Genomic DNA, 18,680 nt, shown 5'->3' with positions numbered 1-18,680 from the left:
AAACAATGCAAGAAGTTTAGAGAAAACTAAAGTTCCTCTAGCGCTGTTAGAAACTTGTACAGATCAAAATCTCGCAGACCAAACTGGACACTGGCTTTTTGAGAAAATTCACAAACAGAATTAATCTAAATTAACTTCACAAGTCTAAACCTGGACTGTTAAACTGATTTTCTCAGGAATAAATGAGTAGACAAAGTGCATAAAATGTAGATGAGTTTAATTATAAGAATTAAAGAAAAAATCAAAAGTACGGTAAAAACATGAAATTTATGGTTTTACTAAATATTTGAATAAATAAATTATATAATAATATATAATAATTCTGACAAAGGAACGTATATAAAACATTGATTATCGGCCAAAAATCCAATATCGTGCATCCTTACTCAATATTCTCAACATTTTTGCATATTCAGTAATTATCAGGAGAAATCTTACAACTTTTAACTCGTTCAAGCCTCCTGCTGTCCTTGGGTCAAAAATGACCTTCAAAGCCTCAGTTTTAAGGCCAAGTCCTCATACGTCATTTTGAACCAAGGGCAGCAGGAGGGTTAATATATGAACAAAGTCATTTTTGAGCAGCTGCGGCTCAGGAGGAAAATAAAGTTGTTTACTAACTGGAAGTTTGGCCAATGGAGCGATAGGAAGGATGCAAGATGAGGGACTTGGTGAACTCACCACGTTGCTTGTGTTTGGTGAGGCTCCGTGGTGGATCAGCTGGTGGACAATGTTTTCATGTCCCATGAAAGCTGCGACGTGGATCGGCGTCAGGCCAGACTGGAGGGGGAGACACAAAAAATTTAAAAAATTTACAAAATCTTTTTTATTTCAAACGCAGCTCAACAGTGTGTTGACAGGATTACGAATAAAGTCAGACTGAATTGACTACAAGATGTCGAGGAACAAGGAGAGGATTTTACTGCCCAACACAAGTAAAGCCTTTAATATAAAAACTAGGGGTGCACCGATAAATCTGCACCGATTTTCTTAATTTGGGGAAATTGGCGGATACTTGCATTAGAAACTGATTTTATTGATTTTTTTGTTTGTTTTAACAACAATTGTCTGAAATTCATTTATATTTCAGAGCACTACGTCATGGTCAGTTAAAACAAGTTTGTATTGTTTCTAGGATATTGTTCAAGGGTATGTTTTTCAACAAAATAATATTGGAAAATTGAAGGTGCAATGTGACCTTTTAACACCGGACAGTGTCGCTTATAAAACACAATCGGAATCGGCAGGTCAGATTTTTTAGAAATCGGTGATCGGCCAGAAAACTGCAATCGGTGCACCCCTAATAAAAACTGCATTTCTCAAAAAATATAACAGCCATCCATTCGTCCATCCATCCATCTGTCCATACATTCGTCCATCTCCTGCTTGTTCTGGAGAAGGGTCACGGGGCAGCAGTTTGAGCAGGGAGGTCCAGACATCTCTTTCCACAGCCACCTCTTCCAGCTCTTCTGGGGGAACCCCGAGGCGTTCCCAGGACAACAGAGAGACATGGTCTCTCCAGCGTGTCCTGGGTCTTCATCGGGGCCTCTTCCCAGTTGGACATGCCTGAAGCACCTCCCAAGGGAGGTACCCAAGAAGCATCCTTACCAGATGCCCGAACCACCTCAACTGACTCCTCTCGATATGGAGGAGCAGCAGTTCTACTCCAAGTCTCTCCTGGATAACTGAACTTCTCACCCTATTTCTGAGAGAGAATCCAACTGTCCTTGGAAGAAAACATATTTTGACCATCTGTATCCACAATCTCATTCTTTCGGTCACTACCCAGAGTTCGTGGCTATAGGTGAGGGTAGGAACATGAGATTGACCGGTAAACAGAGACCTTCGACTTACAGATCAGCTCCCTCTTAACCTCAACAGAGTCTGCAATACTGCAGATTCTGCACCGATCCATCTTCAATCTCCTCCTTCATTCCTCCCTAATTTGTGAACAAAACCCCGAGATACTTGAACTCCTCCACTTGAGGCAGAACGTCGCCCTCGACCTGAAGAGAGCAATCCACCCTTTTCCAACTGAGGACCATGGCCTCAGATGTGGAGGTGCTGATCCTCATCCCAGCTGCTTCACACTCAGCTGTGAACTTCTCCAGTGAGAGCTGAAGATCACGGCATGATGGCGCCAACAGGACCACATCATCTGCAAAGAGCAGAGATGGAATACTGAGGCCACCAAACCGGACTCCATCCACCCCCTGCTGCACCAAGAAATTCTGTTCATGAAAGTTATGAACAAAACAACGGGCAGCCCCGGCAGAGTCCAACTCCCACCCTGAAGGGTCCGACTTACTGCCGGCAATTCGAACCAAACTCTTGCACCACTTGTATAGAAACCAAACAGCCCGTAGCAATGCATCACATACTCAGAGTACCCTCACAGTGTACCTTGTTGAACATGGTTGAATGACTTCTCAAAGCCCACAAAACACATGTAGACTGGATGGGCAAACTCCCATGAACCCCTCAAAGACCTTAGTGAGGGTAAAGAGCTAGTCCAGTGTTCCATGGCCAGGACAGAACCCACATTGTTCCTCCTGGATCTGAGATTCGACAAACGATCAGACTCGCTTCTCCAGTACCCCTTAATATACCTTACCAGAGAGAAGAAGGAAAGTGATGCCCCTTTAATTGGAGCACACCCTCTGTCCCCCTTTTTGAAGAGGGGAACCACCACCCCAGTTTGCCAACCCAGTGGCACTCCCCCCAATATCCACACAATGTTACAAAGGTGTGTCAACCAAGACAGCCCTGCAACATCCAGAGCCTTGAGGAACTCAGTAAGGACCTCATTCACTCTCTGAGCCCTGCCGCTGTGGAGCTTTTTAACTGCCTTGGTGACCTCAACCTTGGTTATGGACCGCCCAGCCCTGAAATGGACCGACCATCCCCGAAGTCCCCAGAGTCAGCTTCCTCCATGGAAAACATGCTGGTGGGATTGCAAAGGTCCAAGAAGTATTCCTTCCACTTTCCGATGACATCACTTGTTAAGGTCAACAGCACCCCACTCTCACTAAACACAGTGTTGCTAAAATGCTGCTTTCCCCGCCTTAGCTGCCAGATGGTTTGCTAGAATCTCCTTGGAGCTGAACAAGAGCTTCTATCGAAGACGTCATCAAACTTCTCCCACATCTGAGCTTTTTCCTCAGCAACAGCCAGTACTGCAGCCTGCTTGATCTGCCAATACTCTTCAAATGCCACCGGGATCCTACCAGCCAACAAGGCCTGATAGGACTCCTTCATGTAACTGACACCTTGATATAAATAGTTTCTGACCAAAAAAAGGGTTCAAAACCTCTCCTATTCAGATAAATAAGAATTAGTTAATTTGCACATTTTTCTTATATCCTCATTCTTTAAAAGAAAATGGGAGTCCCACAGGGATTCGTTGTAAGATCACTGTTTTTTTTTACACATAAACCATGTAAAAGACTGGTGTCTAAATTCACGAGGATTAAACAGTCATTTATCCAGTTTCAGATAAACTGTCACTGCACTTAAAAATTAACGTTCGAAAAAAAAAAAAAAAGATCCAAAGGTATCTTTCTGGAAGATGATCTGGGTCAAACAAATTCGGCAATAAAATTAATGGACTATCTAACTTTAGGTAATTGAGTTTATTTAAAATCAAAATCATCAAATGCTAAAGAAGTTTCTAATCTGTAAACTTTCAGATTAGAAACTCATCATTTGATGCTGCAATAATATGTTTGCATTACATTTTAGCCATTGTACGTGAACCCTGACGTGATCAAGTACATAAAAATTAGACTATCTGACAGTATCAAGCACACCGGGTACAGATATGTCACTGAAACTGACAGCTTGGTGCTTTCATCACACACATATCTTCAGAAACACACACACCCTTACCTCTGTGACGGCCTGTAGAGACGCTCCATGCTTCAGAAGCAGCTCCATCACTTTGAGTCTGTTTTTCTTACAGGCAATGTGCAGCGGAGTAAAACCATTCTAAGACACACAAAACCCCAAAACAAATACATTAAAAAGAATAAAAGTATTCCTAACAAATCTGTGTGTGCTGATCCTACAAAACAAAGAAGCTTTAGTGTTTTTTTCAAAACCTTCTTAAAAAAACCAGGCCAACGTGTGGAAACAATCAAGTTCCCTCTAAGCTATAAACCCATTCTGCTCTAAAATAGATACTTTTCCCTACAACTCAACTTGTACCCACCCTCCTCCCACACACTGTTACTTTGAGGTTTCTTGCCGAGTTGTATGACTTCATTTTCCAATCCATGTCCTTTTCCCCCTCCCTATTCTCTTCAGCTATAAAGTCCCAGCGCTCCAACCACACCCAGACTTTTTTCATTACAGAGCGCAAATCCTGCTCTTACATCAGAAAACTGGCTGTGGATATAAATATATACTTTTTTCTATTTTCCTAAGTGTTTCCCCTCTTGTCCTTTGTTCTGTTCTGTGCCTTTTCTTCTGAATTTCTGAGCTAAACAAGAAGAAAATTAAGTTTGTTCTCACAAGCAATGCACAAGTCTTAACCCCACTTCCTTCTCCTTACCAGTGCCTTAGCGTTGGGGTTGGCCTTCTTGTCCAAAATGACCTTCGCCACTTTGTAGTGGCCACAGTGGGCGGCCACGTGCAGCGCCGTCAGGTAGTCGTTGGTCACGTCGTCCACAGGAACCTCGTGGTGCAGCAACAGCTGGACACAGTTGAGGTGGTCGCCCTGTGTTGCCATGTGGAGGGGAGATAGACCGTTCTGCAGAGAAAAATGGTAAATAGTAAATGCACTGTACTTATATAGCACCTTTCCTTCTAATCAAGATACTCTAAGTGCTTTACAACACAATCTGAGCCCTCTTTTAGACATTCATACAGCACTCTTCTAGATCTATACAAAGATAATTGAACAAATCATTCTAAAGAGACTAATCAGAGCTTTTCAGATCATATTCATACACTGATAGGACACACATCGGAGGCAGTGTGGCTTGCCCAGGGGCACTTCAAAGTGACCGCTGGAGAATCAAACCCCACAACTCTCCCACTGAAGAACGACTGCTCTAATCACTCAGCCACAGCTGCCCCCCAAAAACAAGGCAAAGTCCCACTTTAGTTGTGTATTATGAAATTAACAGGGGTCGTGAACGATCGGCACCAGATATTCAGACAAGGGGAAAAATGAGACACACAGAGACTGTTACTGCTAGGAATAATAGTGTCATTTATTAACCTGCCACAGAAAACAGCCAAGCAAAAACATGTACACTCGTACACTCTTAACACACAAATTGATATGAAAGAGCCTCTCACCATGACACTGGCCGGGAAGTCTGCCGTGGACTAACGCGTGAGTGCCCGGCGCAATTTTGATGTGATTCTTCTTTACCCTGGTCGAAAACGACTTCCCGGCCAGTGTCACGGTGAGAGGCTCTTTCATATCAATTTGTGTGTTAAAGAGTGTACAAGTGTACATGTTTGCTTGGCTGTTTTTCTGTGGCAGATTAATAAATGACACTTATTTCTAGCAGAAAATAGTCTCTTTGTGTCTCATTTTTCCCCTTGTCTGAATATCTGGTGCCGATCGTTCACGACCCCTGTTAATTTCATAATACAAGTTGGTAGTGTACATTTTTTTTAGCATGATTTTTAGTAACTAGATGAGCTAAACGAGGGGAAAAGAGAGAAGCTGATGGTGCACCTTGGTCTTTGAAAGTATTGGAGCTCCTCTGTTCAGCAACATCTCCACCACCTGCTCATGGCCACTTCTGGCTCCACAGTGGAGCGGAGTTAGACCGTCCTGTGAAACAGTCGGCTGGCAATCAGATTTGAACTCGATAACATGAACAGCCTCATTAAACAGCATAATGGTAATGGTGTTTATACCTTGGTCCGTGCATCTATCTTGGCCCCCCTCTCCAGCAGCAGTCGCACCATGTTAGTGTTTCCACGTTTGGATGCTACATGCAGTGGCGTGATGTCATTCTGCAGAGAAGGTGAAGCAACATTCAGTCACTCAGCTGTACAGAGGAGAAAACTTACAAGAACCCGATCTGAAAGAACGTGATGATGGGGACAGCTGTGAATGCACTGAGTGCAGGTTTCCTCTCGTCTGATGGGACTCCAAGGAAGCTGTGATTTTCATACATGCTGCATTCAGCATTCACCTTTGAACACAGTTATCTTTCACAGAACAACGGAGCATGCGTGGTGAAGAAAAATGATGAAATATCCCCCTCTAGAGGAAAATAACCAGTGCAGTTGCACCATTTTCAGATCTTCTGTTGGTGTCTTAAAGTTCTGTAGTTCTTCATAAATAAAGCGGTACTTCTGTTTGCAAGTATTGCGGTGCTAACCATGTCCAGAACTTTGATGTCTGTATGGATTTAAAGAAAACAACCGAGTTCTACTAAACGCAGTCCTGCAGGATCCGTTTTTGGCTCGGCGTGTATGAATTTATTTCCCAGTAGTTATATGTAGCAAAACAAATGTCAAACAATTATAGCTGAAGACAAACACCTTCAGTGAACAGTAATTCAAGCGTTCCATGAAACTACGACCTTAAAGGAATGCATAGCGCCTTCTGCCTTAGATGGGGGTGGGCAACAACCATTCAGCCTCCACCTTAAAGATCCAGCCCACATTTCTACAAGCTCCCACAGAAGAAAGGCGCATGAGTATTTTCATGAGAGAGCAGAGGGACAGAGCAGCTGAAGAATCACACACCGCACAGCAAGCAAGGCACCTACCCTCGCCTTAAAGTCCACCGCCGCCCCTCTGTTGAGCAGCAGCGTCGCTACGTTGATGTTGCCGTAGTGAGCCGCAATATGGAGAGGAGTGAAGCCGCTCTGAGAGGGACAAGACAGACACACAGAAGGAGGAAGAGAACATTTTATAAAAAGGTAGAAAAAGGAAAGAAAGTGTGTCTCGTGAGCCGTGAGCAAAGCATGGTGGGATTTTACGTAGAACAGGAGCTGGCCAAAAGAAGGACTACAGAGCAGCACAAACCCAAGCTGAGCAGAAGGCAAACATGCTGTAAAAACTTCAAAATGAGGTTAAATTGCCACTTTTACCGCCATAGCAAAATTAAACTTGGATACTTTTTAGTCAGCTAGTTTATTGAAAAGCAATAAAAACAAAAGAGAATGCACGAAGCAGTGGTGACACATTTTTAGCACTCATGCTTGCAGACGAGGACGCCCTACTTGGTGACCCAAATTACCAATATCAAGAAACGTTACTGACTAGTACATTATCTCCTTCAATGTTAAATAAGTTGATTAAATACACTGTTTTACAAACTGGTGGTAAAAAAAATTTTCTCCAATCTTTTATCTTGTTAATAAAAATAAGTCCAGAACAAACTAGCTGTAAGCTTATTAAAAACAACACAGTTAAATTATTATCACAACTCTGTCATTAAATAAAAAGTATTAACTATGTACATAAAAAAATTCTGGGACATGTAGAAGTCAGTCTGCACAATATAGCAAAAATCTAGTCATATTGCAATATCAATGTGTGCAATAGCAGAGTTGCAAAAGACTGCTTGGACTGTTTTGAATCAGAGACTGTTGGATTTTTAGTAGGGATGCACGATATTATCGGCATAGCATCGGTATCGGCTGATATTAGCGATAAAGTTGAATATCGGACATTCCATCAAAATGATCACCAATATAAAAGGCGCTCTTGTTTTATGACAACCCAGTGACAAGGATGCCTGCAGCACCAGTACAATGTTATGACATCACGCACGCCGTTGAGTTTAGATTTGTTAAAATATGCAAATTTGCACTGTTGTTGTGTTAAAGAGAGTAAATGTCATGAATAAATTTGACATTAAACATAATCCAAGTTGAAGTGTTGCATCTTTTTCAGCCCCGTTTTTGGCATTTGCATTAGGTAGCAGGCCATATTGACAAAGACCATGTAGAATAATGTAGTGTTTTAATTCCACAGCAGAGAAAGCTCTGTAAGTAGGTCTAGGGAAAAATATCGGTATTGGTATCGGTTATTGGCCAAATAAGTTTTAACATCGGCATATCGGATATCGGCCAAAAATCCAATATTGGGCATATCAAATTTTTAGTGCTAAACATTCATGCTCTGCATCCCAAGATTATTTTTGGACATTTTGACAATTTTCTACAGTTTTTCCTGCCCTGGTATTGGTCTAATTTAAGTCTAACTTGTAAATTGTTCATATAGACCTTCATTTTTTTAGTAAAGGAAATCATAGCACAAATAAACACTGTTTAGGGTTGAGGCGGAGGTGGGAATAAACATACACAATATAAACAAACAAGCTCCTGTTCAGATCCTTTGTAGTAGGGTTCTATCATAGAGTCAGGCACATTAATATCTTACCTGTTGTACATAGCTCTTGGAACAACCCTACCTTGAAGAAACAGGTTTAGGTCTTTTTTCTAACTTAGTTCGTTTTTTCACGATGAGAAACAATTCAGCGTGACCAACTACGGAAGCTCCAATGACATCACGTCTGTCTGAGAGACCACTGAGCCATACTTAGAGCTCCGCCCCCATCATGATAACACAGTCAACTGGCCACCTCCCACTCATTCTCGTTTTCTTCCTGTGAGAAACTACAACTAAGTTCCCTCAGTGCATTCAGGCTAGCTAGGTTAGCTGCTAAACTGTTCCCTGTAAACTGCATCTCGTAAAGGAGCATGTCATCAAACGCAGTTCCTGGCTTCAGTTTTGAATTGTGCTGAATAAGTTGGCTCTTCGTGAGAAGTATCTTTGTTACGGTTAGGAGTGACAACCGCCAAGGCGAGATGTTCCCACTGCCGCTTGGTTTTAAGAAACTGAGCAGTTGCAGGTGTACCTGGAGCTAATGCTTCAAGGTGAGCTAGCATTCCTTCAGTGCAGCATTAGCTTAGTAGCTTTAACGTTTGTTTCCAACTAATGTGCTACGATGAGCAGCTTTAGCCTAAGTTAGCCCAGTTTTAAGCTCACTGCTAGCACTAGCGATGAACAGCTAATGCGTCATAACTTAAATCCCCTTCCTTCACCATGGCTACGGCCCAACATGCGCAAGCATCACTGGCAAAACCACAGGTGTGTCCACACTGCTCCTCCATGTCAGAAAAATTCTTAGAAGGGATGCTGAGAGTGGCATTTGCGAACAGCCAGGACCCGTGCCTGTCCGTAACCATGGTAACAGGTGACGGACATCAGCCACAAGCTGGGCAGGCATGACGGAAAAGGGGTCCCCGCATTTCGAAGAGCTGGTGGACAGCGGGGAACTTGAAACAGGTCTGAAGGAGGCAGATGCTGATGCTAACTCCGATTTCCTGGACATGGAGAAGGAGGATGACTCCACCTTCATGGCTTCATACTCGAAACCACTATGCAGGGCTGGGAGGGTGCATCTCCAGTGGATAGTGACCTGTATGATGTCTGCAGGTGGGCAGCTTCAAAATGGAGCATAATAGATCTTTTAGCGTACCGTTTGGTGTTTGTTTAGCGTACACCGTAGATCCTTATTTACCGTTTATTTTTATACTTTATATTTTGCTATTTTTTGGTGTAACTGGGACTCTGTGCACATAATTGTGTTCCACCTCATGTACCATGTGATGAAATGACAACAAAGATGACTTGAACTTGGACTTGAATTTATAAATAAAACTTGTATAATATAATAAAATAAGCAGTATTAATCTCTCAGTGAGAGTTGTATCAAACACGGCAACACTCATCTCAAGTCAGGGCTGAGAGTTAAGGCCAAGCGTGGACCTCAACATAAATATAGGTCGTACATAGGCAGCTTTAAAACGTAACTACTAGCATACATTAAAAAATAAACAAATTAAAATAAATAAATAAAAACAAATACATTCATCTAAAATAACTCAACATAACAGAAATTTAATTTCTGTAGAAAGCCGCTGCATACACACAAAGCAATGGCCAAATGTGATGCAGGTCTGAAAACAGGCACAGGTGGGACGCCAAAGCATTCATGCCAGCATTTAGAGTTCATGCTAGCAGACAGAAAGCTTTGCAGTGGGTGACCGTGAATGAGAAGAGGGAAGAAGGAAAAGGAGGAAACGTAAAGAAGATGTACCTCTGTTGTCCTATTCACCATCATCTGGAAAGGGAAAAGAAAAAAGGGGGGGGGGGGAGGAAGAGGAGAGGTTGGGGAGGAATTAGGAACAAATCAAAAGAGGAAAAGTTGCAAAGGAAGAGAGAATGGGGGGGTGGGGGTGTTAGTGCACCACAACAAGAACTGCAGCAACACCGACACGGCTGCACCAAGCTGTTCGATGGATGTGGGACAATGAAGACAAAAATAAAAATAAAACGAAACAGAAGTTCACGCAACTCAATGACGGTCGACAACTCTGCTCTCTCTCTCAGCTGCATCCATTCTTATTTTAGAATTGGTCCTAAATTACTGTTTAATGTCATTTTTATTAAAAAACGTGCTCAGTGGAAAAGGTCTAAAATCTTTACAGATAAGCTCTCCTTCGATGGAGTTTTAATGAGTTGGGGTAAAGTTGGTGTATTTTCACTGAGAATTAGTTTTCTCTAAAGGGAGGAAACAACACAATTATTTCCAAACAGAAATAGGCAGGTTTATAAAAAGAAGAAGAGAAAAATATTTTCCAGCCTATAAGTCGCACCTTTTCGCTTAATTTGCATGCCCTGCGACTTACACGATGAAGCAACTTACTTATGGATTTTTTTCCATATTTATAAACCAGTTTTTGACTGAGATATAACTGTTTTCATTCATTCTGACTGAAAATATTGAACAATAACATTTTCAGCCACTAGATGGCACTCGAGATGTATGGCATGCCGTTGTGTCATGCAATATGTAAAAGTGGCTATATAGATAGAGAACTTTACTAATTGGCCTTTTATGTATATGAATGTGTCTGTAAAGTGCCCGGAGACAACTTTGTTGTGATTTGGTGCTTTGTAAATAAACTGAAATGAAGTGAATTGAATTAATGACACAATCGGCTTGCCATACAAAGCCACCTTCGTCCAGCTGGAGCAACCGTCAAATCAGCTTTATTTCGTTGCACCGCCCCGATGAGATGCAGCTGATTTGACCGTCAAAGTGCATTTATTAAGTAAAAGTTCAACCGAGACACACCTTCACTATAAAGTCGAGCAAACAAATAATTGTTTTTAGGTAGTTATCTTGTTAAATTTCCAAGAAATGCACGGCGAGTCGTCCCTCTGCACGCTCCTGTGAACCAGCTTTTGAAATGTGGCTGATTGTTACATTTTTTTTCATTCAATCTTTATTTAAACAGGTTAGACCCATTGAGCCACGAGGACTCGTTTAAAAGAGACCTGGAATTTGACCGTCAAAGTGCATTTATTAAGAAATATTTAAACTGAGACACACATTTACTATAATTTTGAGCAAACAAATAATTGTTTTTAAGTGTTAATCTTGTTAAATTCTTGTAAAAGTCCTCCCGTGCACGCTCTCGCGGCTGCCATTTGGCAGGCAATCGATTTTTGGCACAACACCGGCTCACATTTCCGGGTTGTCAGCGATGATGCATAATAGATGCGACTTATACGGCGAAGCGATGCATTTATGGATTTTTCCAAATTACTAGACATTTTTGGACAGATGTGACTTATAGGCCGGAAAATACGGTAAAATGATCAAGTGATGGGTGACTGCTTGTGCACAAGTGGATAACAAAATTTGAGCATTTTTATGTTTGTAAAATTTTAATTATTTTATCTTTGAAGGAAAAAAAAAGGCCACGATGGTGGCATCATGGGCGCAGGGCGTGTTTTAAAAATTTATGAGTGATAATAGATAATAGAGAAGTCTGAAAAACAGAAAGCGACTCACACAGTTTCTTCCCCAGGGACTGTATTTGGGATGAAACTCTTTACCTTTGACTCCACATCGGCGTTGTGGTCGTTCTGGAGGAGGAGGGCGGCGGCCTTGGTGTCGTCTTTCCGTGCCGCGATGTGCAGCGCCGGGAGGCGAACCTTCCCTTTCGTATCGTTCTCCAGCAGGAGGGAAACCACTTGATCATGTCCCTGCTGCAGCGCCACCGCCAGGGGCGTAAACCCATCCTGTGGAGAGGAAATCATTAGTCGTGCATGAAATATGTTTTCAACACACCTCCGGTAACGGTCCTCATCAACGGCTCCTCTGCACTGCAGTGCAGATAAAACCTACGTAAAATCAACAAATGTCTGTTTTCTCCAACTGAACTCAACCAGAATGAATTTAAACTGCTTTAAAGTGGTTAGCTGCTCTTTTCTGCAGCTGTTGCATCGCTGAGTAAAAGTTCCTTATATAAATCAAACCGGAGCCTCGGCTGTCGTTAAACAGACGAGAGACATTCAGGGTCAGCTGCAGGGCCGTGCCTCAGGCGTCCATTCTTATGTGCTTTTTAATAACGCCACCATCTGCATTTCTTTTCAGTGTGGGCAAAAAATACAGAAACGCAGAAATGAACTGTCCTTTTCTTCTAAAGTAGACCAGACCTTTAAACGTCCATTCGCTGTTCGTAACAACACAACGGAACAAAAGGATCCTCAGCAAATTAACTTACAGGGTTGTGTTTTTACCATTTCTACAATTATGGCTCAATCCATCAAACCCCACCGAACCAAGGGGTCAATATCAGCGGTTTGAAAATAAAGAGCCCCAAATTAAACCCATTTAGCAACAAATAAAGCCAGACTCACTACAGTGCACAAATGAGTTTTCATATGTTTCTGCTTAAAGTTTCTTAGGATGCAGCAGAATTCATGTCTAGTTAAAGCAAAACTCTATTTAAGTTTCCAACTAGGCCTGTCACGATAAACAATAAATCAATTAATCGCACGATAAATTAAAATTATCGACCTCATTTTCATTTATCGGCTTCATCATTTATTCATTTCTCGCTTTCTACTGAAGACACTGGATGACAAAAAGCTCAACTCCGGTGCTCTCCACTGACCCCTCCCTTTCTCTTTAAAATTTGTCTTAACCATCCAAATTTGCGTTTTGGGATCATTAAAAGTAGCTAAGCTGAGAAGCTAAGCTACGAGCTAAGCTAACAGGCCGACATCGGGAAAAAACCTCTGTCTTGTCAAAGCTCCAAGATTCACGGTTTAAACCCGTGCCTTTGTGTAAAAAGTTGTTCTTCTCTGCAAAAAGAAGCTGAGAACTTGTTTACTGATTTTTTTTTTAATTAAAAGCATTGCGTGAAAAATGCTATGATAAAGAGCTCAAACTACAACGAGCGTCCGTACAGGAAAGAGAGACAGCCCATGCAGTGTTGCCAGGTGAGGAATGTAGGATTATCGTACTAGAGACATAAAATTATCATATTTTGAGGGAAATTATCGTAACCCCCGTCATAACCAAAATAACCAGTCTACTGATGCGCTATAGTCACTCTAGTGTTGAATAGCGTCTAACAGGCATTCATAGCTTTGTCAGTATGGAATGGATTCATCAGCAGCCACTCAGTTGCGTTAGGCTAATGCGTCCTCCATAAACAATGACGGGTGGGAACTAATAAGCCCCACTTCCATTTTTTCCCACTCATTTACATCGCTTCTTCTTCCAGACGTGTTCCGATTCTTCTTTTCTTTTTCTCACTCATGCGGCGGGCGCAGCGGACTTTTCAGCCAATCATGGCCGTTGTTCTGAGGCAAACGCATACACGTCACTCGTAGGTCACATTTAGAAAAGCACGATTGGCTGGAATTTCCAGCCAATGGTGCATCTGTTTCTGGACACTGATGCCTTCAGGGTTCACAAAAAAACTCAGACAGACTGTTGCGACAGGCTGATGACAACCGATCACAACCACACATTCACGGAATGGTCAAATTATTGTATATTTGGCCTTTTTTGGGATTATTGATCATACATCGTACAGAAAGCAAAACTGTTGTACAAATACAATAATTATTGTACACCTGGAAACACTGAGCCCATCACGTCAAGGGGCCTCCCTCCCATTTTTCTTAAAGAGACACGCTGCTCGCTCTCTCACTATCCATCCTTCGGGTCTAACAGTCTTATACTGCCATCCAGTGGTCAAAAAAAGGTACTACACACAAAAATTTACCAACATTTCGTGTTCAATTTGACAATAATTACTAATTATTGTAAAATTGCAAACAATATTATCGTTTATCGCAATAATTTCTGAGACAATTAATCGCCCAGCAAAATCTGTTATCGTGACAGGCCTAGTGATGTATTTTAGGGTATTCGCTTGTTAAAAGATTTAAGGTTTTATCATTTTACTAACATTTTACATCAGTAAAAAGCTGTTAGATGCGCTGAAGAAGTGGGGAAAACCCCAAAGCATGAAAAGGTTTTCTCTATAAATCTTTTCAATGAATACCTGATTGCACGAAGATGTTTTATAAACTCTTTACAGAAAGAACTGTACAGATGATGTGAGGAGAGATGTTAGCAAAAACTTGAAACTGGCTGTAACAAATGTGTTGCAGCTGATTGTTCTTTGAATATCTGTCAGATTTTTATATAAAACAGACTGCAGGACCGAAAGCATCAAACAGATAATGTTTAGTAAAGCAAGACAAAAAGAAAACAGCTTAGCTGGTTGAAAACTCTGCTTAAATATGATGATTAAAAATAAACTGCTAATGGACACTCGGAGAGCAGCAGCGATGCTGCACACATCGTGTTCCTGAGGTAGAGCGAGAACTAAGAGACGAGCCGAGGCTCTGAGCAGCTTCCATGGATCATCGGCGAACACGAGAGATTTCCTCTCACGTGGAAAACAACACAGATCGTGTTTGTGCGTTTACGCAGGACGCCGAGCGCCTGGATAACACCGACTCAGCATCGCCACACGCCCACACATCAAAGCAGAACCTTCCCTCAGAGATGCTGATTCAGAGGAGAGCTTCTCCACACACACACATGCACAAACAGAACACACACTCATACCTCATCCTCAAACACACGCAGAGCCACACCCGGAGGAACACCAATTTATCCTGCTGTATCAAATCAGCTGCTTTTAAGGCTTTCAAACGAGGACAGGAAGTCCAGAGCAGAGCTCTCCTGTTCCATCTGTTCTTTAAGCTACGTTTTATTTTAATCTCGACATGAAGCAGCCCAGTTTTATGGTGTGGTTACAAAACCAAACCGTTTTAACCACCTCTGTCGTCTACAGCATATCTGGAATCGGGTCGTGGAGACAGTAGGTCCAGGAGACAGTAGGTCCAGGAGACAGTAGGTCCAGGAGAGAACCCCGGACCTCCTTGTCCTCAGCGACACACTGCATTTCCTCCTGGAGGATGCCAAAGCGTTCCCAGGCCAGAGAGGAGATTTAATCCCTCGAGAGGGTTCTGTGTCCACCCCGGGGTCTCCTCCCAGAGGGACATGCCTGGAAAACCAGGAGGCATCATGATAAGATGCTCGAACTTCCTCAACTGACTCCTTTCAACGAGGAGGAGCAGCAGCTCTACTCCGAGCTCCCTCCAGACGATGGAGCTTCTCACCATTTAACATCAGAGTCAGATATTCTTTATTGTCATTCGCACCTCATGTGGTACATGTGGTGGAGCGAAATTATGTACACAGGGTCCCAGTTACATCCAACAATAAAATGTAAAAGAAAAACAACGATAACATCTAAGATATGAACTAAGAAAAACATCAACTAAATATACACTAAGCACTCGTAACATAAAAACATCACGTCGAACATCAGCACAAACATGAACACGAGTCTGTGTGAGCAGATGAGCATCAATCAATCAATAACCAGAGAAATTGCATTTCCTGCAAAAATGCAGTGTGAATGTTTATTGCTGAAGAACTTGCTGAAAAATAGCTGAAATTAGCTAAAACCATGCTGAAATTTTGCTGAAATGGAAGAACAAGTCTGTTAGCAGAAGACAGCAGAAATAACACATATTTGCTGAATTTCATTTAAGTAAGCAAAAACGAGAACAAAAATGTGTAAATGAGCTTAAAAAAAGAGGCTGAAATTAGAACAAAAAAATTGCTGAAAAGTAGCTGAAAAGGCAGAAAGAAGCTTAAATTACCAGAAGGAATAGCACAAATGTGCCCAATTAGGCTGAATGAGCAGAAATGAGCACAAAAAGGTGGAAATTAGCTGAAAAAAGCAGAAATATGCTAAAAAACCAAAAAACAAAACAGCTGAATAGTAACTAAAAAAAGCAGAAAGAAGCTTAAATTACCAAAAGGAAGTAGAGAGCACAATTTTGCTGTTTTAGGCATTAAAAAAGTTTAAATGAGTGCAAAAAATATGGAAGTAGCTAAAAAAGATCAAATCAGCACAAAACAGCTAAATAGTAGCTGAAATAGTAAAAATTGTTGAAACTTGCAGAGATAAGCTGAAAGGAGCATAACAAGCTAAAATGTGCAGAAAGAAGTTAGAAGAAGCACAAACATGTTGTAGTTAGCAGAATAAAGCAGTAAAGAGCACAAAACAGCAGAACAAACAGCTAAAATTAGCTGAATTTCTTTTTTCAATTTGCACAAAGAAGCCGAAAGGTGCTGAACCAGAACAAAAAGTGAAAGGAGCAGTAAAAGGTTGTAAACAGATCTAAAGATTTGAAGGATGTAAAATGAATGCAATTCATTTTCTGAATGCTTCAAAAGCATTCACACAATAAGATCAAACACAAACAAACAAACAAACAAACAAACAAAAGAAAGAAAGTAAAAGAAGCAGAACATTAGATTAGCTTAAAGCCAGAAGTAGCAAAGTGCTAGATAAAATAAAAAAATTAAAGGCAAGCTATGAAGTAAAAGCAGCTAAAACCAAAAGAAGAAAAAGAGTAATGAAGTAAGAAGCAGGTAAAAGCTAAGCTAATATTTAAAAGTAACACAGAATAGCTACAAGCTAAAATTAGCAAAAAGACTACAGTTAGTTAAAAGCTACAAATAGCAGAACAGTAACTAAAGGTCAACAGCAGCTAAAACCTAGCTAAAACACAAAAGCATTAGAACAGTAGCAAGAAGTACAAAAGGCTAACTAAAAGCTAAAAGTAGCAGAACAGTAGCTTAAAACTAAAAAAAATAGCAAAAGAAGGGAAATACAGTGCAAGTTTGCTGAAGCAGATTTTAATAAGAATGTTTTGAAGAAAGTGAGGAGCTCTCAACGCATTTCTAAAAAGGAAAATGTTTGTAAATAAAGTTAAATATTTTGCGAAAACTATAAAAGTTATTAAAAAACAAAATCACAGCACCCCTTTCCTGCACGAGCTAAACATCTGGATTTACGAATGGCTAAAACAGCTCAAAGTCTGCACACAGACGCAGAGCAGTTCCGCCTGCAAAATTAAAAAAATATCTGCGATAAACAGATTAAAATAATATGAAATGCAAAAAGAAACAAGGAATGTTCAGATGTATTCTGCCGCGAGCCGTGTTCAAATGCCTAAACATGAATTAATGAACACACAGAGATGCTTCCAACATGGATATAGATTTCCTCGCATGAATTATTCACCATTTGTCCCACTGGAGGACTGAGGGGGTGGGGGTGGAAACAGGCCGGGGAGGAGACAGATGCAGACAAAAAAGGGAACGATGGATGGGAGAAGGAGCTGGTTGTGAAATGTCAAGGACAAAGGTCTGAAAACATCACGTTTACTTCCAAAAATGGCAAACAGGAAGCATCAAGTTCAGAGAAACTAAAGGGCAGAGCCTCCTTTTAGAAACATTTAACCACTTGTTTTGTATTAAGCTAAAAAATAAATGTGTTTAAAAAAACATAACAGACTCAAAGTCTCAAACAACAACAAAAAATATAATACAATAAATATAAATTTGTATACATGAAGCCTGATACGTCTTATTTTGTGCCTTGGAGCTCTTCGGTTCTGCCACTGCAGCACCAAATGTGTATCAGTCCGCCTCTGAAAATAGTCCCCAGCAGTTAAAGTGCACCTCACTTTGGTTAAGTAACAAATATAAACACGTGTTTTCAACATCAAAACCATATTTGTACGCACTAAGAATCCAAAATAACACAAACTTTATATTCTTATATCTTTATTGGATTTATTTAAAATATTCAAAGCTTTGAAGCTCATGCTGTACCTTTTTTGTTAGATGTTTTTATGACATGAGGGCATAAACAAAACAATAACCAGTGTTTAAAATAAAAGTTTGACTAACATTAAAATTACATGTCTATCCAGCTGTTCATGTTTCATAGTAATATGAACAGTACTATGAAGTATTCTTCATAGTATAAATGCCAAAGTTCATCTCAATAATCCAGGTAAAAACCCAACAATGTTCAGTCAGGTCATCTGGATGGTTTCTTTTTTTGCTGAGACGTTTCGTCCTTCATCCAAAGGACTTCCCTAATCTGAGAAGCCACCAAACAAAACTGATTCGCATAAACAGCACACACCATAACAGAACAAACTTTGGTGTTCTGAACCACTTTGGCATGACCGTCTCAGAGGAGTTGACGAGGGAGAGGGATGGCCCCAGAGGCCATCTTAGCGCCAGCACACTTTTTTTTCCCCCACTATGGAGTATGCTGTTTGTGGGAATCAGTTTTGTTTGGTGGCTCCTCAGATTGAAGAAGTCCTTTGGATGAATTACTTCCTCAATCTGGGAATCAGTTTTGTTTGGTGGCTTCTCAGACTGAGAAAGTCTTCTGGATGAAGGACTTCCTCAATCTGGGAATCAGTTTTGTTTGGTGGCT

At 41.1% G+C, this 18,680-nt stretch overlaps 1 protein-coding gene across 1 annotated transcript in view; it reads right to left on the bottom strand.

The window, feature by feature from the left end:
- ank3b (ankyrin 3b) overlaps positions 1 to 18,680 on the bottom strand; it is a 155,168-nt gene that overhangs the window by 85,955 nt on the left and 50,533 nt on the right. Inside the window, exons 6-13 of the mRNA XM_037691560.1 lie at positions 11,890 to 12,075; positions 10,082 to 10,105; positions 6,738 to 6,836; positions 5,875 to 5,973; positions 5,690 to 5,788; positions 4,550 to 4,747; positions 3,886 to 3,984; positions 679 to 777 (exon numbers count right to left, since the gene is read on the bottom strand). Of these exons, the coding sequence (XP_037547488.1) occupies positions 679 to 777; positions 3,886 to 3,984; positions 4,550 to 4,747; positions 5,690 to 5,788; positions 5,875 to 5,973; positions 6,738 to 6,836; positions 10,082 to 10,105; positions 11,890 to 12,075 (903 nt within the window). The remainder of the gene's footprint in view (positions 1 to 678; positions 778 to 3,885; positions 3,985 to 4,549; positions 4,748 to 5,689; positions 5,789 to 5,874; positions 5,974 to 6,737; positions 6,837 to 10,081; positions 10,106 to 11,889; positions 12,076 to 18,680) is intronic.

Source organism: Nematolebias whitei, chromosome 17, assembly GCF_014905685.2.
Source record: "Nematolebias whitei isolate Nwh7 chromosome 17, NemWhi1, whole genome shotgun sequence".
Classification (NCBI taxonomy): Eukaryota; Metazoa; Chordata; class Actinopteri; order Cyprinodontiformes; family Rivulidae; genus Nematolebias; species Nematolebias whitei.
The sequence above is the reverse complement of the archived record's forward strand: the minus strand, read 5'-3'. Positions and strand labels throughout refer to the sequence as shown.